The following is a 24,646-nucleotide window of genomic DNA, read 5'->3' on the forward strand; positions in this document are numbered from 1 at the left end:
CCAGAGATGTTCAATCGGGTTCAAGTCTGGGCTCTGGCTGGGCCACTCAAGGACATTCACAGAGTCCCGGAGCCACTCCTTTGTTATCTTGGCTGTGTGCTTAGGGTCGTTGTCCTGTTGGAAGATGAACCTTCGCCCCAGTCTGAGGTCCAGAGCGCTCTGGAGCAGGCTTTCATCAAGGATGTCTCTGTACATTGCTGCATTCATTTTTCCCTCGATCCTGACTAGTCTCCCAGTTCCTGCCACTGAAAAACATCTCCACAGCATGATGCTGCCACCACCATGCTTCACTGTAGGGATGGTATTGGCCAGGTGATGAGCGGTGCCTGGTTTCCTCCAGACATGACGCTTGCCATTCAGGCCGAAGAGTTCAATCTTTGTTTCTCATGGTCTGAGAGTCCTTCAGGTGCCTTTTGGCAAACTCCAGGCGGGCTGTCATGTGCCTTTTACTGAGGAGTTGCTTCCGTCTGGCCACTCTACCATACAGGCCTGATTGGTGGAGTGCTGCAGAGATGGTTGTTCTTCTGGAAGGTTCTCCTCTCTCCACAGAGAAATGCTGGAGCTCTGTCAGAGTGACCATTGGGTTCTTGGTCACCTCCCTGACTAAGGCCCTTCTCCCTCGATCGCTCAGTTTGGCCAGGTGGCCAGCTCTAGGAAGAGTCCTGGTGGTTCCAAACTTCTTCCATTTATGGATGATGGAGGCCACTGTGCTCATTGAGACCTTCAATGCTGCAGAAATTTTTCTGTACCCTTTCCCAGATCTGAGCCTCAATACAATCCTGTCTCGGAGGTCTACAGACAATTCCTTGGACTTCATGGCTTGGTTTGTGCTTTGACATGCACTGTTAACTGTGGGACCTTATATAGACAGGTGTGTGCCTTTCCAAATCATGTCCAATCAACTGAATTTACCACAGGTGGGCTCCAATCAAGTTGTAGAAACATCTCAAGGATGATCAGTGGAAACAGGATGCACCTGAGCTCAATTTAGAGTGTCATGGCAAAGGCTGTGAATACTTATGTACATGTGATTTTTTTCATTTTTTATTTTTAATAAATTTGCAAAGATTACAAACAAACTTCTTTCACATTGTCATTATGGGGTATTGTTTGTAGAATTTTGAGGAAAATAATTAATTTAATCCATTTTGGAATAATGCTGTAACATAACAAAATGTGGAAAAAGTGAAGCGCTGTGCATACTTTCCGGATGCACTGTATGCGCTGCCTCCGATGCATACTTGGAATCTCCTGGAAAGATCATGTGACTAACAACGAGGTGCTGGAATGCGCCAAAACCCCAAGCATGGTCACTCTCCTCTGCCAGTGTCGCCTCAGATGGTTAGGCTATGTATGCAGGATGGATGACGGAAGAATCCCAAAGGACATCCTATATTCAGAATTTGCCACTGGCAAGAGGACTACAGGTCGGCCCCATCTCCGCTTCAAAGATATATGCAAGAGAGACCTCAGATCTCTCGATATTGACATCAACAGCTGGGAAGAACTTGCCCAGGACAGGTCATGTTGGAGACACTCCTTGACCACTGGACTGAAAGTTGGAGACGAGAAGCTGCGGCAGCTCGCCGAGGAGAAACGAGCAAAACGAAAGGAAAAACATCTCCAGCCGAGAGCTGACACAACCTTCAGATGTTGACACTGCAACAGAGTCTGTCACTCTCGTGTGGGACTACACAGCCACAGTAGATGTTGCAGTAACAACTAACTGGACACTGCATGGGCGCAGAAATTCCATTGTTTCTCGAGACTAAAGGACGCCTACTGAGGATGTCCTTCCTAAGGAATGGAAAACTGCAATAGTGCTCCCATTAGCTAAACCTGGGAAAGATATAACAAAACAGCAGTTACAGGCCTATTGCCTATTGCAAAATAATGGAAAAGGAAGTGTTTTCAACAATTCAAAGTGGTTTTAGAAAAAGTAGGTCTACATTAGATGCCCTGGTGTTGTTTGAAAATTAAATAAAAAAAACTTGAGTAATGAAAGAATCCCTGGTTGCAGTTTTTTATTTAAAATATATATATATATAGAAAAGGTGTATGATACTTTGTGGAGGATTACAAATTAAACTGAATAAAATTGGAATAGTCAATTTTATAACTGGGTATCAGATTTTCTATTTGAACGTACCTTTCAGGTGAAAATTTAAGAGGAATTACAGTATCAGCCCCATATGACATTTTAAATGGAACTCCTCAGGGTAGTGTAATCAGCCCAGTACTGTGTAATTTAATGATCAGTGATGTTTTTGATAAAGTAAAGCCAGAAATGGGATCGACTCTTTATGCGGATGATGGGGCATTATGGAAGAGAGGTCGTAATATTAAAAATATAGTTAAAGGCAAACAGGAGGCGATTAAAGAAGTGGAAGAATGGTTCAAGGAGTGGGGTTTAAAGTTTTCAGTATCAAAAACATAATATATAATATTCACAAAGAAAAAGCGGATTGACAATTTAACACTGAAATTATACGATCGATCTTCGGAAAGAGTACCAGTGTATAAGTAACTTGGTTTATGGTTTGATGAAAAGTTGACTTGGAAGTAGCATATAAGTAAAATCGAAACGAAATATAAAAAGATCATAAATTGTATGCGTACAGTTGCCCGTTACAATTGGGGAGCTAGTTGTAAGTCATTGTTGTGTATATATCAAGCTCTAATACGTTACTTGCTTTGATTGTGGTTGCATTGTATATGGATTGGCAACCAAGTCTTCATTGAAAAGACTAGATATTATACAGTATAGAGCATTAAGAATATGTTGTGCAGTGATAAAATCATCCCATACAGTTGCAATTGGGGTAGAAATGGGAGAGATGCCTCTAGATCTTAGGAGGGAAAAATTGACAATGACATACTGGGTAAATCTTCAAGGATCAGCGAGTTAGCATCGTACCTGCAAAGTACTGGAGGATTGCCTGGAGTATACAGGTGATGGAGGAAATAGTTTTGGGTGGAAGTACAGAGAGTGGGCCAAGGAATGTGACATTGACAAGAAGAGCTTCTTTCCTAATGTGCCTCTTTCTGGTGCTCCACCATGGAAGGTTCCAGAACCGCACATAGACTTGAGTTTACTAGAGCCCCGGGAAACGCCCAAAGAAGGATATAGTGGAAATGAGGTAAAGGCTTTACTGAATGAGAAATTTTATTCAATATTGCAAATGTTACAGATGGTTCTAAAGAACCAACCAACCAAAAGGTTGGTGTAGGGGTATTTGTTCCTAAATTTAAAATACGGATGAGTTTGAAATTTCCCTATGATCTGTCTGTGTACACTGCAGAATTAACTGTGATAATAGTAGGACTGCAATGGATTGAGCAGGTCAGACCGAACAAGGTGGTAATATGCTCGGATTCTTCTTCGGCCTTAGTAAATATACTGCATGCAAGATCAGACAGAGAAGACTTATTAATGGAAATATATTCACCGTTAAACAGATTGAAAGAGGCTGGTATTATGGTGCATTTTTGTTGAGTGCCGGGCGGCGCATGTTGGGGTATTTGGGAATGAGGTTGCTGACAAACTAGCAAAAAAAAAAAAAAAAGCACTAGATAAAAGGGAGGTTGATGTCAGAGTACCTATGGGAAAGGAGGCAAAATTGGTAACAAAGAAGTTAATAAACAAATGGCAAATAAGATGGGAAAATAGTAATACAGGAAGGTTGTGTTATAATATCATACAGTCAGTAGGGAGGGTAAACTATCAGGAAGGAAACAGAAGGGAAGAAGTGTTATTATCTAGATTAAGACTGGGACAAACAGGATTGAAATCAACATTGGCACTTATGGGTTTGCACGAAAATGGGGTATGTGATGGATGTAGTGTCTCTGAAACTGTATATCATGTATTTTTATATATATACAGTGTGATATATATATATATATATATATATATATATATATATATATATATATGTAGTAAGTATAATGTGCATCCTAGCTTGTTATTTAGTAGTTATAAAAATAAGCTAGTGTGGATTGAGGATATCTTTGGGAACAGGTTTGAAGGACAGACAGGTTTATAGGGCACTATTTAAAATTTTATATGACTTAGGTTTAGGATCTAGATTATAGTGTGTATGAATGGGGATACTCTGCCTGATCTGGAGCACTAGGAACTCAGTGTGGATACTAGAGGAGATGAACACGCAGCGCCAGCTGAAGTCTGGGTTCCGATTGGTCCAGGGATCTGGGTGGAGTATGACACATCCCTACAGGATTTAATTCAGACGCATCACCCATCTAAGAAATATGGTCATTTAACCAGTGCAATAGGTGGCGGTAAAGAGTGGATCGCCATTAAACAACAACAACAAGAAGAAGATGACTAGTTGTGTCGTCATAAGGGCAGCGCCACGGCTCCTCAGTGTACTGCGTAGTTTGCTGTTGGGAGATTTTGTACTTCATTAAAATAAATAAATTAAGCAACATCGTTTTTAATGTGAATTCTGCCTGTTTAAGGAGTTTCCACTGAGATATCTGAACAAACAAAAGAGACGGTGCTGCAAGTAAAGTTGGTGAGTGTTTTCTCTTTTATTTGACCATATATCGTTATAAGTGTTGCATGAAGTATCCATTCGTCATACTTAAGTAAAAGTAAAGATACCTTCTCAAGTGAAAATGAAAGGAGCTTATGAGAAAAATAATATGGCTGCACAAGAATGAGAAAATAAGACAGATAAAGCATCAATTAAAAACATTAAACTACGTGAATAGACTTTGTTTTGGTGCATTGGTTCCATATTTGGTGACCAGAATTGAGACTCTTTTCATTTGGGCCAGTAAGCAACCACCCACCCTAGCAACTGCAAATTAATGTTCTGAAAACACAGAGAACAACTTGGTAACAGTTTAACAACAACTTGGCAAGTGGCAACCACACAGAACAACCTAGTAACTGCATTGCAATATGCCACAAACAGAGAACAACATAACAAATGTGCCCAGCAACCACCCAGAACATCCTAGTGACTACGCATTAACCAAAAGTGCTGAGAACACCTTAGTAACCACCCAGAACACCATAGTAACCACCCTAGTGACTAGGCAATAGCCAAAAGCACTGAGTACACCTTAGCAACCACCCAGAACACCCTAGTAATCACCCTAGTGACTATACAATAGCCAAAAGCGGCAAGTAGACCTTAGCAACCACCAAGAACACCCTAGTAACCACCCTAGTGACTACACAAAAGCACTGAGTACACCTTAGCAACCACCCAGAATGCCCTAGTAACTACGCAATAGCCAAAAGCACTGAAAACACCTTAGCAACCACCCTAGTGAATACGCAATAGTGCTGAGTACACCTTAGCAACCACCCAGAACATCCTAGTTATCACCCTAGTGACTACGCAATAGCCGAATGTGCCAAGTACACCTTAGCAACCACCAAGAACACCCTAGTAACCACCCTAGTGACTATACAGTAGCCAAAAGCGGCAAGTAGACCTTAGCAACCACCCAGAACACCCTAGTAACCACCCTAGTGACTACACAATAGCCAAAAGCGCTGATTACACCTTAGCAACCACACAGAATATCCTAGTAACCACCCTAGTGACTACACAAAAGCACTGAGTACACCTTAGCAACCACCCAGAATGCCCTAGTAACTATGCAAAAGCACTGAGTGCACCTTAGAAACCACCCAGAACACCCTAGTGACTACGCAATAGCCAAAAGCCTGAGTACACCTTAGAAACCACCCAGAACACCCTAGTAATCACCCTAGTGACTATGCAATAGCCAGAAGCACTGAAAACACCTTAGCAACCACCCTAGTGACTACGCAGTAGTGCTGAGTACACCTTAGCAACCACCCAGAACACCCTAGTTATCACCCTAGTGACTACGCAATAGCTAGAAGCCTGAGTACACCTTAGCAACCACCCAGAATATCCTAGTAACCACCCTAGTGACTACGCAAAAGCGCTGAGTACACCTTATCAACCACCTAGAACACCCTAGTGACTACGCAATAGCCAGAAGGACTGAGAACACCTTAGCAACCACCCAGAATATCCTAGTAACCACCCTAGTGACTCTGCAAAAGCGCTGAGTACACCTTATCAACCACCTAGAACACCCTAGTGACTATGCAATAGCCAGAAGGACTGAGAACACCTTAGCAACCACCCAGAACACCCTAGTAATCACCCTAGTGACTACACAATGGCCAAAAGTGCTGAGAATACCTTAGCTACCACCCAGAACACCCTAGTTTTGCTTAGGCAAGCACCATTCACTTCTTTAGAAAATGTAAAAATTATTCTCCTGCTACTATCTGTTTCAGGTTAAATGAGTTTTGCAAATGTTATTGTTCATGTAAAAGGTTGCTGGATTGATTGGCTTGAAACTTGATATGAAAAGGTCTCCTGGAAAGGCTGGAGACTGATCCCACAGAACTTCATAATTATTTCACAACGTGTATAATGTTTAAACCAAAACACATCAAATTGATTGTCAAAACACAGATTAAAACTTACATGAGCATTTTCTTCTCTTTTCCAGTGGAGACGACGCAACACACGTTGTTCGACGCACCCCTCCTTGTGATTTTGATTCAGATTGATGATTCGTAAAATGAATCATTCATACCACTTTTTGAATCTTTTGGACCTATTCAAAGGAATCGAATTTAAAAGATTCGTCTGAAATGATTCTTTCTAGTGGTCAGCCAGTATGGATTTTTCAATGGCCGATGCCTATATAAGGGATAATCCACGGATAGGTGTGCTTTAAATGATTTTAAATGCACGACATGATGGCGAAGAACCACCCGACGCCTCCGCAAAGTGTATTTAAAATAGTTTAACGCACACCTAGCCATGGATTATCTGTCACACTATGGAACCCGCAGATTTTGTCCTCTGAGACATCGGTATGGTATCCATCAAGGCTGCACGATTGACTGAAATAATGAAATCACAATCGGTCACTGCACGGTAGCGCTTCACCGCAAAATGCTGCCTGAGTTTTGTAAACAAACAGCGCTTCTCTTTCAGCATCGGAGATGTGAGTGCGGGGGGCCTCTAGTGGCTATAGGCGGCACTTCAGCACAGAAACATAATATACATAATATACACAACACATCACAGTTTAAATCGTCTTGCAGGACAGCGACAGGTGCATTCAATAGGTCCTAATTTCAGTGCAAAACAAGCTGAATTCCGTTATGTTAGCTATGCTGATGAAAGTGGTCAGGAAAATGTTTCAGTTGCTATAGATCACTCTGCTTGCTCTGTAATGTTATGTTGCTATGGTTACAAACAACGCATTAATATCGAACGGTGATTAAAACTGACCTACCTGTGCATTCAGCGGTTTGAACTACACACATTCCAGCCAATCAGAATCGAGTATTCAAACAGACAGAATTGATTGAATTATTACCATCACTTAAATAAAAAGAACTGTTTCTTCATGACCATTCACAAACACATCTATAATATTTACAGTCTTGTCATATGTTTTTAATATTTGTTTTCCTGATCATCACAACTTGCCACCCTCTCTCTGACCCTTAGAATGAAATCTGCTTGACGTGCTACTGAAGATGGAGATTGTTAAAGAGGAGTTTAAAGAGGAGAGTGAAGACGTCAGTATTTCAGAACCATTCAGACTGAAGAATGAAGATACTGAGGAACAAAGAGGTTGGTGAATATTCTTTATTTTTATTTAATTACTAAAGGGGTAGTTTCACTCAGAAATGTAAATTCTGTTGTAATTTACTCAGCCTAATGCCGTATCAAACACATATGGCTTTCTTCTGTTGAACATTAGGAATGCCATGGTGTGAGTTCTGGGCTACTGTCAGGAAAAAAAATCATACTAGCTCCATAAAAGCATCATAAATTTAATCCATAAGACTCCATTGGTGAAATCCATGTCTTCTAATGTAACTCCTTTTTCTCTATAAATCTTGACATCTGCAGTCTCCTTGCTGTGATCATGATTTGAGGCTAGACGAAGTGTAATCGATCTTGCGTGTCTCTTGACCAAACATCATGACTTCATGTTGCAAGAACCAATGAGGTTTGATGTTATTGAAGTGTCACAGTATTTGATTTGTGTGCCATTCACAACAACCTTTTTTTTTTTGTTTGTTTTTTTGTTTTGTTTTTGTTTTTTTGGGTCAATCCTGCTGTTGGGACAAGACGTATTTTCTCTTTTAATAACCACTGGGACCAAGTCATTTACACATTAGTGGTCAGATTAGCCACTCAAGACTCGCACAGACATTTTTACTGTTAGGGGAAAATCCACCCATATGTGCATCATCAGAACCCACAGTCTGTTAAACTTATTTTATTAGGTTGTAATATTTCCACTCCTTTGAGAATGGTTTTTTTTATTCCGCTGACACCCTTGAAAAAGTTTTTAAAGTTAATCCAAATTTAGTTTGAGTTTTTAGTAAAAATGGATCTTAAACATCTTTTTTAGTTTTATTTTTACTATTTTAACCTGGTTTTCACCATGAATATAGCCATAGAAGCTGGCTATGGAATAGCCATGGAATTTTAAAGGCTCATCATTACAGTTTAGTATTTCTCTGTAATGTAGAACAGTGTTAGCAATGTTACTTATTCTCAGCCCTGGAATTCAAACCATTTTCTGATGCTCCCCAATATATATATATATTTAAGTAATTCAATTAATATCATAAATGTGCAGCTAGTTGACTAATGGCTTAAACTAACGCCCACTAGTCGACTAGGAAAATCTTTGGTCAGGAGCAGCCCTAACTTATACACACTACCATAATAGTCATGCAGTCTACATTATTTGAGGAGGAAGATCACATTAACATTTAAATAGTAATTAATTTACACAGAATGTAACCCAAACCACATTAGCTGAAAATAACCTTATTAAATCATCTGGATTCAGACAGATTTATTGAACAAAGTGTTTCTGCGTCTGTCACTGTGTCTGGCAGACATCTTTTTTTATAAGATTTTATGTTGCTTCATATAAGCCTATATTGCAATCAACTGTGTATATAAATAGGTTTAGAGGGCATTTCAATGAGGTTTTTTTACTGTGTTCAGCATGTCCTGCATGGCAACGAAGAATTCAACTTCTCTCCCACATTTGGACGTAGGGCCACGAATAGTATGCAGTCTACCTAGTGAACTTACCATGCTGTGTCTGGTGGGTCTATGAAAACTGGATGTCATCTTTTTTTAGTGCTGTTGAATTGCAGAAGTGACGTTATGGTATTTCAGTTTGACAGACAACTACATTGTTTTTCAAATCTAAAGTGAGCTGCTCTCATACTGCTGACACTTCTTGTCATTGTGTGTTCAGATCCTCATTCGTCGACCGTGCCAGTTCCACCTTATTTTTGATTTGTCGATTAGGGAGTTTTTTTAAACAAGTAATTGTGACAGCCTTAAACTCAAAGTAGTCCTGAACTAGTAGTAATGATGTGTATTCTGTTTGCATCAAATGTCTCAAGAAACCGAAACATCTTTTCTCAGATGAGTTCTCTTAAATTCAATAAGCATATCTGCAATGTATTTTGAGTGATTTATAAACTAGGAATACTACTTTACAATGTCTACCAGTCACATTTCTTATAGATTTTAAAGATCTAAGGGCTGGAGTGATATGCTAAGTTTTTTTTTTTTTTTTTTTTGGTTCTGGTCAGAATCCTGACAGTAGCATTCTGGATGTGCTGAAGCTGTCTGCAAGAAGTCCATTGCAGTATTCCACCCTGCTGGTAATAAAAGTGTGAACTTTCTCCAAGTCTTGTCTGAATATGAAACCTCTAGGTCTTGCTTTTTTTTTTTATTTTATTTTTTTTTTTTTATAGATGATAGTAGGCTAATTCAGTTACTGCTTTTATGACTACTGAAACTCAGCTCTGATCCCAAAATGACACCAAGATTTCTGACTTTATTATTTTTTTGTCTTGAAGTCAAGGTATGTGTTCACGTTGAGAATTGAATTTTTGTTGGCAAATACAATTACTTTTGTTTAACTAAGTTCATTTTATCAGTGCACTGGCAAAAGGAAGTCTATGGGGCTGTAGTCACTTGGCGATAGGGCTTGGTAGATCTGGGTGTCATCTGCATAGCTATGGAAAGGAATTTTGTTCTTTTCATAATTTGGCCTAGTGGGAGCAAATAAAGGTTGAACAGGAGCGGTGCAAGGATTGAGCTTGCGGGACTCACTCATCATGGATGTCCACTCAGTCTGTATATCTAAGTGAACAGAAGGTGTTGACACTTGAGCAAGCTGCTATCTTGGCAGATAAGTGTATTTTGAACCATAAGGTAAGTTTTAGTGACAAGCAGTAAAGTTGAGTATGGGGGAAGAGGCTTCTTTTCTGGATCATATTCTTCAAAATCTGTATCTCTTGCCTTTTCAAGTTAAGCAGTTTATGATTCTACTGCTGAAAGGGTTTGTTTTTATGGTAAGAAGCCATCTTATTAGTGTCTGTCCTGTTCTCAGTAAGAATCAGAAATCTGCCAAACCTGTAGCCTTTGTGAACACTGTACAAAGTTTTTCTCTGACATCGTCAGTTTTGTATGTTCCACCCACAAAAGGTGCATTGGCTGGTTCTTCATGTTTCTTGATGAAGTTCACAATTTTGTTTGTCTTCTGATCCCTTAGACTAAGCAACTCATTAAGATATGGAGAGATACGGGATTCTTTCCAATCAGTGATACTTCAGGATGTCTTGGCGTTTAGTGAAAAGTCTGACCTCAGTTTTGATATCCTTGTTAAAGGGTTTGGTGGTGGATATTTCTCCATAACTTTACATAATGTTAACTTCTAATCAGACTTGGTCTTCGGTGAGGTTGCAGTTGCCCTCTGTTCCCAGATTCCAGTGGATGGTGGGTCCTTCATTGTAGGGAATGATTTAGCTGGAGATAAAGTATTGCCGATCACTGAGGGAAGTTATACTACTCTCGTGTGCAGACATCCAAAGAAGTTGTAAACAGCATATGAGAATTCACACTGGAGAGAGGCAGTTTCACATGACTTCAGTGTGGAAGTGGTTTCAGACATGAAAGAAGCCTGAAAACACACAAACAAATTCACACTGAAGTGAAAGAATCTCTCAGACAAAGCAAGCCTTAAGGATCGCATGAGAATTCACACTGGTGACAAGCCTTTCACGTGTCTTCAGTGTGGCAAGAGTTTCAATCGGGCCAAACATGTTCATCACTGTTCATCAGCGCTATCACTCTGGAGAAAGGCCATTTAACTCAAAGACCAAATGAGAAGGCTTTCATGTGTTCTTTTTGTGGAAGGACATTTTCACAGAGAGCTTCTTAAACAACAGCAGAGAATACATACTTGTTTGAAAGCACATGTGTGCTCCAAGTGCGGTAAAGCCTTTGGTAACATTCAAATTACTGATTTAGACAAAGGTTTCATACAGGAGAAAAACCTTTACAAGTGTTCACATTGTGAAAAAAGTTTTGCTGAAGGAACATGCCTGAAAAAACACGAGTGCATACTGAGACATACTGCTGCTCTCACTGTGGGAGGAGTTTCAGCTCATCAAGTACTCTATGGAGACTAGGGATGTAACGGTTCAAATTTCTCACAGTTTGGTTTGTATCACGGTTTTAGGGTCATGGTTTTGGTACGGTTCAGTATTTGTTATGTTCAGGGTAAAAAAAATCTTACTGCCAAATCCAAAGTAAAAATATTCTTTTTGGTAACAGACACTTCAAGAGATTTGCCCTCACTACAAATCACCATGGTTTTACTACAGTAACCATAGTTTAAGCATTGTATTTGTAGTAAAATCATAGAAACCACAAAATTGACATGGTTACTGTCATGGTTACAATACTATAGTAAAATCAAGGTTACTTATTGGAAACTACAGTATGACTGTTGAAAAACAATGTTTAATTCTATCAAAACCATGATTTCTGCTAAGGAAACCATGGTGACAACAGTCCTTGTTATTACAGTCATGGTTACTACAATATTACTGTAGTAAAAACATGGTTAATTTTCGTTAGGTTCCTTAACTAAAAAAAGCTTACTCTAATTACTAATTCAACATTTGAACTTAATATCTGCATAATTACGCTACATGCATCAACAAAGTGCATTTCAAACTCATCGTATATTCAGTGTTTAGAATCTGTACATCACTATATAAGAAATAAACTTGCTGTTAAAATGAATACAAGAATGGATGTCGTAATGCGACTCGAGTATTTTAATCATATGCGTAAATCCCACATCTTCATCAACGGAGTAAGGGCAACATAACTTTGACTATGAACACCCCAAGTGCTTTAGTTCTTGTTTCAGGTTCACCGAGTGCCTGTTTAAAGACGGAAGGGAGTGTGTCTGTGTGCAGTTTCGGGCTCACCTGCGGCTCTGTGCGCATTGCATGCTATATATCCTCGGGTAATGTCAGCGTAAATAGCAAATCAAATATCGATGTATTACCAGTATACAGCACTCGCATCGAGCAATGTCTGCAAACAGTGCCTGTTTTGTAAACGTTTTTGACCATCACTATTGTAATTGACTTCATAAAGAAAAAGTTCTCAGACAGTAGACTTAAATGACGCAGGGGCTTCTCTCTTGAGGAATGTTTTCTCTGTTTGCCATTTTGCCAACTAATGCATGCAGAACTGTGATGTCATCAACTGATTTTAACATACTAACAGTTAATAGAACAGCTTTCTCTGTAGAAAATTGACCCACGTGACACAGGCAGAGTATGTCCATCTACAGAGCCATACAGGTGCATTAGTGGAGGTTACAACTGCGCATGTCTGTTTGGCGCTTTATTTTCTTAGCCAAACTGTATGATCCAGATGCATTATTAAACTAGAGATGAACCACAGAGCAAATGCTTACCAAACCGTGGTTGGCAAACCGTGTTTTTTTTTTTTTTTTTTTTTTTTTTAACAAAGAATCGTTACACCCCTAACGGAGACATTTAAAGTTGGCACAGTGAGCAAAGTTTGTTTAGAATCTGTCATGTGGAGTTTTTGCAACTTTCAAAGAAGGACTTAATGAGACTACAAGATTAATATGGTTTTGGAAGCTTAATGAGCCAACTACGCTTAAATGATGGATGAAATAATGAACAATAAACTTTGCTGTTGTGTAATTTGTCAAAGTAATTTGCAGAAATCCTTCAGGCTTGGTCATGTGGCAGTTAATGGTTGAATAGAGAAACATTAATGTAATACATTTTGTACCGAGTTCTGTAGGAATGCTATACCAGTGTTGCCTAATCCTGCTCCTGGAGGGCCACTGTCCTGCAGAGTTTAGCTCCAACCCTAATTAATCCCACCTGCCTGTAATTTTCAAGTAATTCTGAAGACTATGATTAGCATATTCAGGTGTGTTTGAGTAGGGTTTGAGAAACTCTGCAGGACAATGGCCCACCAGGAGCAGTTTTAGGCACCCCTGGTTTAACCTTGTTCTGTGTTCCACCTAAGTTTTGTCGCTTTCAAATGAAAATGTGATTTCTCAATGGACTGGGCTCCTGTAGAACTTGATTTGGCCCAGTTGCTCACACTCCTCAAAACAATTTTATGGCTTCTTCCCTCAGACTCCCAGAAAGAGGTTTATCCCATATATTGCAAATAAAGCTCTCGCGCCCCATTTCCTGGAATGCTGTCAATCAAGGCTCTCTTTGGTTTGGCAGTCCAGCAACTTGACTTAACAATTGTCTTCTATTTAGAGGATTAGCTGTTTTCTCTTTAAGGAGGTCCTGGCCCAATCATCTTTTTCCCTCTTCTTCCTCTCTTTATAATACAAGTCATTATGTAAAGCTTGTCTTCCTCCACGAAATATGCTATGCCCAGAGCTTTATTGTCTTCTCTAGTTTGGTTTGGGAGTATCAATGCTCTGCCTTTCTCGGGTTGACTTTTCTACCCCAGGAATATGTTAGCTTTGCCGGTTGATCCCCAGTGTTAACTCTAGTGATGGCAATCTCCTAAGCTGCTTGCCACACTTGTTCCCTTTTAAAGCTATTTTTTCTGTTCTCAGAAAAGTGGCCTCCTTCCCACATCTGTTGTTAGGAAGGGAGGCTGGATTTGGGATCCAAGAATATTTTGCATTCTAGTGAGGAAATTTGCTGTAAGCATCCTCCAAGCGAGTCCTTCCTTTATCACTTCAAATTCTCTTTCTCTTCTGCCAGGGTCATTTCCTTGCCTCCTGGATGATAATTTCCACAGTGACACACTCCAAAATTTGGCTCACAGCCTGTTCCAAAGCTATCCCACTTCCATCATTCCAGGCCAGGACTAACACCTTGACAGACTTAAGCAATTTCATTTAAGTCATTATAGACTAATTCATGAGCTCTCTCTGTTCCTCTGAGAGTCTTGACTCTGACCCTGAGGAGATATCTTTTGGTGCTCATCTTATTGGTCATTCCACCAAACTCATGCATGACTAGAGAGATCATTATGTTTGATGATAAACAATCTGTCCCCCAGTACATCTCTATAAAGTGAAAGGTGACTTCTTAATATACAGCACGCATTAAATAACTCGAGAAGGGGGATCAGTCTGTACCGTTAGAACTCGCGTGCGAAGAGGTTACACTTCTCCCTGAGCTCTGATTTAATCATGTTGTTTGACTCTCTGCTGGGAAAGCCGGCTAAGTGAAGTTGATTTTTTTCAGTAGTCCTTTTTTTCTTTTTTAGCTGCTCCACTGTCTTGCCCAAAACTACTTCTGCAAGCTCTCAAAAGACATGCACAGCTCCTTTCCTTTGCGTCAACAGCTTTTCCTTTTGGACTTTCTGAAGCCTTTAATCTTTGTGTCTCTGTTGTAACGTGTTATCATCTTTCGAGTTCTCTAGCAATATTCTGCCTCAACTTTGCTTTTAAATAGAAAAAAGGCCCACGCCAACCACAGGGGACATATAGAACAACTCCAAGCAACTTCAAATTCTCTTTTTTTTTTGTAGTTAATCGTGATTAATCACAATATTTTTAAAAACATGAGTGGACAAAATATGCTTTATCCAGATTAATATTTCAGTCATCCATGCAAAACCTACCCCACCAACAGTCTTGAACAACAGAAAATGAACACAACTCCAAATTAAATACAAAATATGGTAGTTTTAAGTGTATTATGACAGTATTTATTTGCTTCTTTTTATGGGGTTTTGACAGACATAATCTTTCCAGGAGCAAAGTGGAATTAAATAGCTCTGGTCATGTGACTTTGCACCACTCATGCAAAAAAGTGTGCACTGTCATTTACTATTGACAATTCTGTGCAAAATACATCAAAAACTCCTTTTAGACCCTGGTCACAATTGTAACCAGTGGGATTAAATGGGACATTGTAGATTAGCTGCAGGGTTCCAGCAATGTCTCCAACTTCTGCATTGGCTAGTGCACTATCAAACAGAGACACTGTGACAGAACCTTGTAGACAGCAGCAGGGTTTCCGTTAGCCGGTAATCAGTACCTCCGCTCCCTATAAGCATATTACGCAGTCTGCCTATGGCACCAACTCCCTAGGGGGGCACCAGAAACTCGACCGGCTGCCTTAACTAGCACGTTATACGTTATTCAACGACCCGGAAGCAGTTGCGGAACACAGACGATCGACTCGCGCTCACACTTTCACTTCGTGCTCGCACCGCTCCTCGCAACTTTTGTAACGAACCTCGCAGTGCAAGGCAGGCGTTCAGATGCCAGCTGCCTTGCCGCTGCAATCATGTTATACATTTCTGACCTCTATCTGTGCTTTGTGGGCATGTTCTACTGCTGTGCTACATTGATAAAATGCTTGCCTCATGTAACAGCATAATGTCGTCTTCCTGTTTTACCAACGGTCAATGCATGTGACATTAGCAGCGTTTGCACGAATTGATTAGCTTCTCATGAACTACGTTTTTTTCAAAGGGTCATTATGCGTTAAAAATTAAGCTGGGTTTAAACTTATTTTGCATTAACGCATTATTAACGCGTTAACTTCAACAGCACTAATGTATATATATATAATAACACATACACTGGTGGCCAAAAGTTTGGAATAATATTCAGATTTTGCTCTTATGGAAAGAAACTGGTACTTTTATTCACCAAAGTGGCATTCAACTGATCACAAAGTATAGTCAGGACATTAATAACGTGAAAAATTACTATTACAATTTGAGAAAAATGTTCAGAACTTCTTAAAAATCCTACACATGCAGCAATGACAGCTTTGCAGATCCTTGGCATTCTAGCTGTCAGTTAGTCCAGATACTCAGGTGACATTTCGCCCCACGCTTCCTGTAGCACTTGCCATAGATGTACTAAGGGAGCACCAGCGACTTAGTGATACACAATGGGTTCGTAGACATGTAGCATATCGCAATGTCATGGATAGGTTGCCTACTATTTTTCAAGTGCTTAAAGAGATCTCTGCTGAGAACAGTCCTTAAAGAGCTGTGGAAGCGAAAGGTATATTGGCCCAAATGTATGTTAATTATGTTAAAATTCCAAATGAATAGCCTATTGTGTACCATTTAGCCTTTTGATGTAAACTCTGGTCTGGATACTTAAGGGGAATTCGTAAGAGGCTCAGGGTGATTCTGTAACCATATTGAACCCCATGGCGTTGTGTGTGATAATCCCATAACACCATGTATTATTATGAAAGTCAGGTATGCATCACTTATTCTTAAGATTAATCTTTGAGCATTGGATATTTTGTATTAATGATTTCTGAATTTATTAAATTATGTGATTGGCATGATACATATTTACCTAACTAATAAATTGTTAAACTTTGTTAAAAATAGATTACGTTAAGTCCTAGTTGCCGCAAATCTGCAATCACTGTTAGTACACACTAACGGCTCAGCGTTGACAAAGCATCAGGCATGTCTTCTGGGACCTTAGCTTTCTTAACATTAACTAAGTGTACCTAGACTGTGGGGACTAAATATCAGAATGTCTAAATAGTTTTAGTCATTACCTTTTGATTACTGTAATTTTATTCAAGTTAAGAGTAAATGTGGCTTAACCTGATGGTATTAGTCACTCCCTCTGGCTGAGAATGGTGCTACTGTAATTAAGGGTACGTTTACACGACAACGATGTACTAAAAAAGTTTTTCCTTTTGCGTTTTTGAAAAGTTTCACATTCAGATGACAACGTTGTCAAAATTATCCGCAAAAACGACTAAAAATGCTGTATTATGCATGCCAGGCCAGTAGTTGGCAATGTCACTTTGTAAAGAAACACTACGCGCCTGCGCACACAAGCATTCTTCCACAGAGCGGTGAATACAAACAATGAAGATGGCGAAAGCATCGAGCAATTTTGTCTGGACGGACGGTGAGTTAGCTTTATTACTACAGTTACTTTGCTGGAGAAGTGTCAATAAACTCTAAATCTTGAGCAGCACAAACACTGTCCTGTAGTCCGCCATTGTGGTTTTGAATGTCTCGTGCATTGTTTTGAAGTACTCGCGCGCATGACTATAGACTGAACTCTCAAGATTATTCAATAAACTCTGCTCATTTTTACCATCACTTCGTCTCCTGCCTTCTTCTGTATTCCCCCTGCTGACTCTTGGGCTGGTAGGAGAGCAAGTTAACATAACAAGCTGTTCATGTTGACTAGTTTTGGATATCAGACAGAACTCTGATATATGGATATCTTCTGACGGAGAGAGAGGTCTTGTGTACACTGGATCTAACATGCATTTTCACTGCCTCATGTTTTCATATTCAAAGCATATCACTGAATACTGTACATGGCATCACATCTGTCTATAGGCTATACACATAAGTGGTGGGAAAATGAACTGCAGGGTAAAGATACATACAAATAAATTTTTCCCATCTGAATCGATACATTAATTTCAAGATTTTCAAATTCACCAGTATTCATATTGATAATTATACATCTCAAATTGATGCCTATCAATCCATCATTCTTTATATAACACGTAATACGCGTGCGCATGACGTCATCGTTTTCACATATTCGCGTTTTTGTATGTTTACATGGAGACGATAACGGTATCGTTTTCAAAAACTTGCACTTTGAAACCTGTTTTAAGAAGTTTTCCGTTTTTAGTTGAAAACGTGTAAACGGCCCCTAAATGTATGCAGATCTAGGGGCACTAATCAAAACTACTATTCAGATAAAAGTACGCAGGGAACGACTTGTCTGAATAGTATAAGTCAATTACCTTTGGATAACAAACTGACCGGTTTGTGAAATGTGTGCCTGGCCGGCACGTGGACTCAAATTTCAGGAATCCAGATGACGAATGCAATATAACTGGATATAATTGACTAGAATAATCAAGTATCCAAATCTAAATAAGATCTCACATGGTGATCAATAATAATTGGAATCTCAACCTAAATTCGAGTTCTGATATAATTGGAGTCAGATTAAATTAATAATGGAGTTAGATTTGGTCTTAACTAAATCAAATAGTTATGACGCTATAGCAACACACGCACAAAATAGAGGAACGCGCAGATACCTTAACTACTCCGCTGGATTCCGTCATTGGGCCAGTGAGGTGGGATTTTTACAGTAGGAACACTGGTAAGATGAGCTGAAGCACAGTTGCAGACATTTGTTTAACTTTATGAAAATATGCATTTCTTCCCATCTGAAAACGCACTATATTACAATCTTGATTAAATAAATGAGAGAAACCTTTGTTGCCATCTTCATGAGAACTGTGTATCTTCTATGGAGATTGTTGCAAATCTGTTTAATCTCTTTTTTTCTTTTTTTTTTTTTTTTTTTTTGAGAACTTCTTAAACTACTTCAAAGAGTTCTCATCAAAAAATCCTCCACATGTAGCAATGACAGCTTTGCAGATTCTTGGCATTCTAGCTGTCAGTTTGTCCAGATACTCGGGTGACATTTCACCCCACACTTCCTGTAGCACTTGCCATAGATGTGGTTGTTTGTCGGGCACTTCTCTCGCACCTTACAGTCTAGCTGATCCCACAAAAGCTCAATGGGGTTAAGATCCATAACACTCTTTTCCAATTATCTGTTGTCCAATGTCTGTGTTTCTTTGTCCACTCTAACCTTTTCTTTTTGTTTTTCTGTTTCAAAAGTGGTTTTTTCTTTGCAATTCTTCCCATAAGGCCTGCACCCCTGAATCTTCTCTTTACTGTTGTACATGAAACTGGTGTTGAGCGGGTAGAATTCAATGAAGCTGTCAGCTGAGGACATGGGAGGCGTCTATTTCTCAAACTAGAGACTCTGATGTACTTATCCTCTTGTTTAGTTGTACATCTGGCCTTCCACATCTCTTTCTGTCCTTGTTAGAGCCAGTTGTCCTTTGTCTTTGAAGACTGTAGTGTACACTTTTGTATGAAATCTTCAGTTTTTGGCAATTTCAAGCACTGAATAGCCTTCATTCCTCAAAACAATGATTGACTGACAAGTTTCTAGAGAAAGTTGTTTCTTTTTTGCCATTTTTGACTTAATATTGACCTTAAGACATGCCAGTCTATTGCATACTGTGGCAACTCAAAAACAAACACAAAGACAATGTTAAGCTTCATTGAATGAACCAAATAGCTTTCAACTGTGTTTGATATAATGGCAAGTGATTTTCTAGCACCAAATGATCAATTTAGCATGATTACTCAAGGAAAAGGTGTTGGAGTGATGTCTGCTGGAAATGGAGCCTGTCAAGATTTGATCAAAAATGACGTTTTTCAAATAGTGATGGTGCTGACTATGTCCTGACTATACTTTGTGATCAGTTGAATGCCACTTTGGTGAATTAAAGTACCAATTTCCTTTTGGCCGCCTGTGTGTGTGTGTGTGTGTGTGTGTGTGTGTGTGTGTGTGTGTGTGTGTGTGTGTATATATATATATATATATATATATATATATATATATATATATATATATATATTACACACACACACACATACACCCTACCGGTCAAAAGTTTTGAAACACTCATTCTTTATTATTTTTTTCACATTTTAGAATAATAGTAAAGTCATCAAAACTATGGAATAACATAAATGGAACTATGGGAATTGTGTTGTGACTAAAAATCCACAGTAAATCAAAACTTTGTTATATTTTAGCATCTTCAAAGTAGTCACCCTTTGCCTAGAATTTGCAGACATGTAATCTTGACATTTTCTTGAGGTATCACCCTGGGATTTTGATTCAGATCAAAAGATTTTTAAGATCATGACAAGTGTTTCAAAACTATTGACTGTGTGTGTGTGTGTGTGTGTGTGTGTATTAGTGGTGTAATGGTACACAGAAGTCACGGTTCGGTAAGTACCTCAGTTTTGGGGTCACGGTTCGATACGAGTTCGGTACAACATGAAAAAACAACAAATCCCAAATGCTAGGTTTCTTTTCATTTATTTTGAACAGACAGTAGTGCAAATTACAGTTTGGTCCACCTAGTGGCATTTAGTCCCCCCTGAGGTAGTTGGTACAGTACAGCCTCCTTTAGTGTATTAAGCACTAAGCAGTAAACAGAATGCACTCTTGCATAGGCCATATTTTTTTTGTAGTGTTGATAAAAAACAAAAGGTATTTGGTCACAATCAGCTACAAAACTGAAAAGCATCTCTTTTGTTATAAAAGTACAAAATAAATAGAATAATGAAAAATAAAACTTGTGCATTAGGAGAAGGAGTGTTACAATTTGTTCCACTTAAACTATATGTTGTTTGTGTATATGCCAGTTGCCTGGATAATGACTTTGGCCCTGTCTGCTCTCACATCTAGCGGCTGGTTAAAAGCTGCAGGGATACGTTTTTGCACTCCTGTCGTCTTTTTCTTCCTAGCTCCGGTGATTGGCACATCTGGGTGATTGTCGTCTGTTATGCGTTAGCAGGTTGGAAGTATTTCCAATCACATACCATACAGCTGCCTTACAACGCCGACACACCGTCCTCATCCTATCTACCACTCGCTCTCCACTGCTGCCGTAGTTCACTGGGAACCCAAAACTTTCCCACACTGCTGATTTAAAACAAGTAGGCGGGTCTTCGAGCTCTTGCGTGTCATCTGAACTCGCCATTCTTGTTTTGGGTTGGTGTATAGATGGTCTCTTCTTCCGCTCTTTTTCCTGTTGTGGCGGTTTGCAAAAAGCGTTGCATTACTGCGTGCACCCCCTTCTGGATTGGAGTGTGGATCGCCTGTGACAGACTCAGATGTATTCTTTGTCTGACTGCATGCACCGACCCTTGACGTCAGTACCGTGACGTTTCGGGACGAATACATGTACCGTTACACCCCTAAAATATATATATATATAATATTTAAATGAGTGTTTTGAACATGATGTCGCCACAGATCCCGAGGGATTATGGGAGCGTTAAGTGTCCAGTCGATCGGCACTTCAAAATCTCGCCGGAAATAGTAGGTCATCGGGGTATTTCTCGCTTACTGCTTCATGAATACTGTGGATTTGGACAGTGTACTCCATTGGCATACTATATAGTAGAGTAAGTATGGATATTCAGACGCAGCAACAGAGTTAGCCTTTTGTGTTTTAAGATGTTCATTTACAATATTAATCCATTCGTAAATGATGATAAGATTTTTTTTCATTCTTTTCCATGAAAATATCGCTTACAGCACCTTTAAGCTCAAATATATAAAAAAAGATCACTTAGAAATAAGTATTTGACTTCTGTTGCTTTCTACTTTTGTTTGGTTCAACTTTATCTCCTTTCTTTTGACATTAACCCTCTTGTATTGATTTTTGACTTTTATATTCTTTTTATTTTAGACCTGATGAAGCTGAATGAGGAAAGTGAAACACTGAATGAAGTGGAGGAGAAATATCAGTATCAGGAACCTGCTAATTTCGTAACTGGAGAACAATCTTATAGTTGCTCACAGACTGAAATACACACACAAAAAAGAACTCAAAGTACCAAAACAGAAAATTCTTTCACATGCCCTCAATGTGGAAAGTGTTTCACACATAAAGGAAGTCTTAATATTCACATAAGAACTCACACTGGAGAGAAGCCTTACTCATGCCATCAGTGTGGAAAGAGTTTCACACACAACACAAGTTATAAAATGCACATAAGAATTCACACTGGAGAGAAACCTTTTGCATGTCTTCAGTGTGGAAAGAGTTTCATAGACAAAACAAGACTTAAGGATCACATGAGAATTCACACTGGCGAGAAGCCTTACACATGCCTTCAGTGTGGGAAGAGTTTCACAATTAAAACTACACTAAATGCGCATTTGAAATGTCATTCAGGAGAGAAATTACACCACTGTTCTCAGTGTGGCAAGAGTTTCACTCGGGGAACATATCTTAAGTTTCATCTGCGTTGTCACTCTGGAGAAAGGCCATTTAACTGTGATCAGTGTGGTCGAAACTTTTTCTCTTCTTCACACCTAAAAAGACATTTGAAAATTCATGCAGATGAGAAGCCTTACTTGTGTTCTCTTTGTGGAAGGAGGTTTTCACTGCTGGCCAATTTTAAGCAACACAAGAAAATACATACTGGTGTGAAAGCTCATGTGTGCTCCGAGTGTGGTAAAGCCTTTTTCTTAATCAGCTCCTTAAAACGGCACCAAAGAATTCACACAGGAGAAAAACCTTACAAGTGTTCACATTGTGAAAAGAGTTTTATTGATTCACGACACCTGAAAACGCATGAGAATGTGCATGCTGGAGAGAAGTCATATCACTGCACTCAATGTGGAAAGAGTTTCAGCACATCAAGTACACTACAGAGACATTTAAAGAATTGCCCAAAGTTGTTGAAAAATTTATCTTGAGAATTTTTGTCATGTGGAATTTGTTTCAATTCCAAAGGTAGACTTAAAGGTGCACTTTATTTTTTTATGTTGACTAGGACATTGACACAGAGTGGCATGGATGCAGCATCATTCAAACACAATTAATTTTCTGTTATAAATGCCACGGTAGAAATTCAATATTCATGAGTAATTTAATCCATGGATGAATGTGTCCAATAAGAGGGCGGTTATTGAGATTAAATAAGTAGTATTTGGCTGGTAACGTGATTCTAACATGGTAGCCACCATGATGGGACCCTTTCCATGTAAAATAAATCTGCTTTTATATTGTTACTGACATGACTGGAGTCTTCATCTCACGTGTGCTTTTTATTTTATATATATATATATATATATACGCACACACACACACACACACACGTTTTGAAATTACAATTAATTTCTATAGGAGTAAAACTTTTTAAATGAGGAAAAGAAAATACTGAGTGTGCCTTTTAAAAAAAAAAATTACACACAAAAAATGTGGTTTTATCTTATAGCATGGACGAAATAAGGAAAAAACGTTATTTTGGTCATACCGATATGGCTATTATCAGAGGCGTTATAAAGATGAGATGGATCATTCCTGTACATGGGAATGGGAGAAATCGTAACACTAAATATGGTGACTTTTAGGAATGGAATACAGTCAAAAGAGCAAATCACTTTTTTGATAGACATTGCCTTTCTGTTTACTTGAGCATGTCCTATACATTAGCTGGAGCAGCCTGATAAGTAGTTTTTAGTGTGATTAGTGTTGTCTGATTTCTGATTTGAAATATGTTTCCCAGTTCAAGTAGACTGAAGTTGCATTTGCATACATAGAAATAGCTGCCTGGAGGAGTTACAAACTTGGCAGACTGAGTGACCTGATTTTCCTTAAAGGGACTTTGCTATTTTGTAATTTATTTTCAAAAATGGTTTAATAGGGAACATTAATGCAATTAAGGGAGTTCACAATACCAAATTTAGTTGGTCTACATTTAACTGGTACCAGTAAAATTAAATTCTTGTTTCTCAAGTAAACATTGCTTCAAGTTTATTTTTAAGAAGGACCTCTATTCTTTTTATTTTTCCAAATTCTGTTTTCCCTTTTTTTTTTTTTTTTTTTTTAATTGTTTAATTTTATCATCAAAATTGTATCTAATCAACTGAATCCATGAAACTTAATCAAATGAAAATATTTTTTTTTACTTTTCAACATGCCATTGCATTTTTATTTATTTTTTTAATCAAATAAAATGCTTCAGAAAATCAGATCCTAACACAATATTGGTCTTACTGTTGACAAACGAAGTGCTGCACAATGGAGCATCAGAGCATAAATGAAAATGTTTATTCAGTACAGCAGGAATCAGAATGAGCTTTATTGCCAAGTATGCTTAAACACACAAGGAATTTGTCTTGGTGACAGAAGCTTCCAGTGCACAAACAATACAAGACAAATATAATAATAAAACTCTTGCTTGTGAGTTCTTGGTTCAATATAATTATAGTAATAATAATAATTAAATGCATTTTACTTTACAGTAGTAGTGTATTTCTGTCACAATTTCTTACATTTCATGCATCAAGCTTTTATTTGGACGTGATGACTTTGCAGTTTGTGTTATTGATGGTAGCTTCACACCTCTGGCTAAGCAGTTGGTTATATGGTTGTTAAAATGCTGCAATTTAATTATTTAAATATGTAGTCTGCAGGTGCTGTGTATTCATCACAGTGAATGAGCACTATCTGTCATCTACTACAATAAGCACAGCTCACAATGCTTATCTGGTGTTTTCAACAAATGAGGGGCTTCACACATTCACTGTGTAGTGCGCAGTACATGCAGACTGTATAGTTATTTAATTAAAACGCATCCACTTGCGGTTA

At 38.7% G+C, this 24,646-nt stretch overlaps 1 protein-coding gene across 2 annotated transcripts in view; it reads left to right on the forward strand.

Moving 5' to 3' along the window:
• The first annotated feature begins 4,344 nt into the window (after positions 1–4,344).
• LOC127442934 (gastrula zinc finger protein XlCGF8.2DB-like) overlaps positions 4,345–24,646 on the forward strand; it is a 171,061-nt gene continuing 150,759 nt past the window's right edge. The window contains exons 1-3 of one of the 2 annotated variants that reach the window (XM_051701335.1): positions 4,345–4,538; positions 7,551–7,676; positions 21,734–24,030. In XM_051701335.1, the coding sequence (XP_051557295.1) occupies positions 7,580–7,676; positions 21,734–22,749 (1,113 nt within the window). In that variant the 5' untranslated portion in view covers positions 4,345–4,538; positions 7,551–7,579 and the 3' untranslated portion in view covers positions 22,750–24,030. Of the gene's footprint in view, positions 4,539–7,550; positions 7,677–21,733; positions 24,031–24,646 lie in introns of those variants that run through there. The other variant, XM_051701336.1, reaches the window with a different exon arrangement.

The sequence above is a fragment of the Myxocyprinus asiaticus genome, chromosome 6 (genome assembly GCF_019703515.2).
Source record: "Myxocyprinus asiaticus isolate MX2 ecotype Aquarium Trade chromosome 6, UBuf_Myxa_2, whole genome shotgun sequence".
NCBI lineage: Eukaryota > Metazoa > Chordata > Actinopteri > Cypriniformes > Catostomidae > Myxocyprinus > Myxocyprinus asiaticus.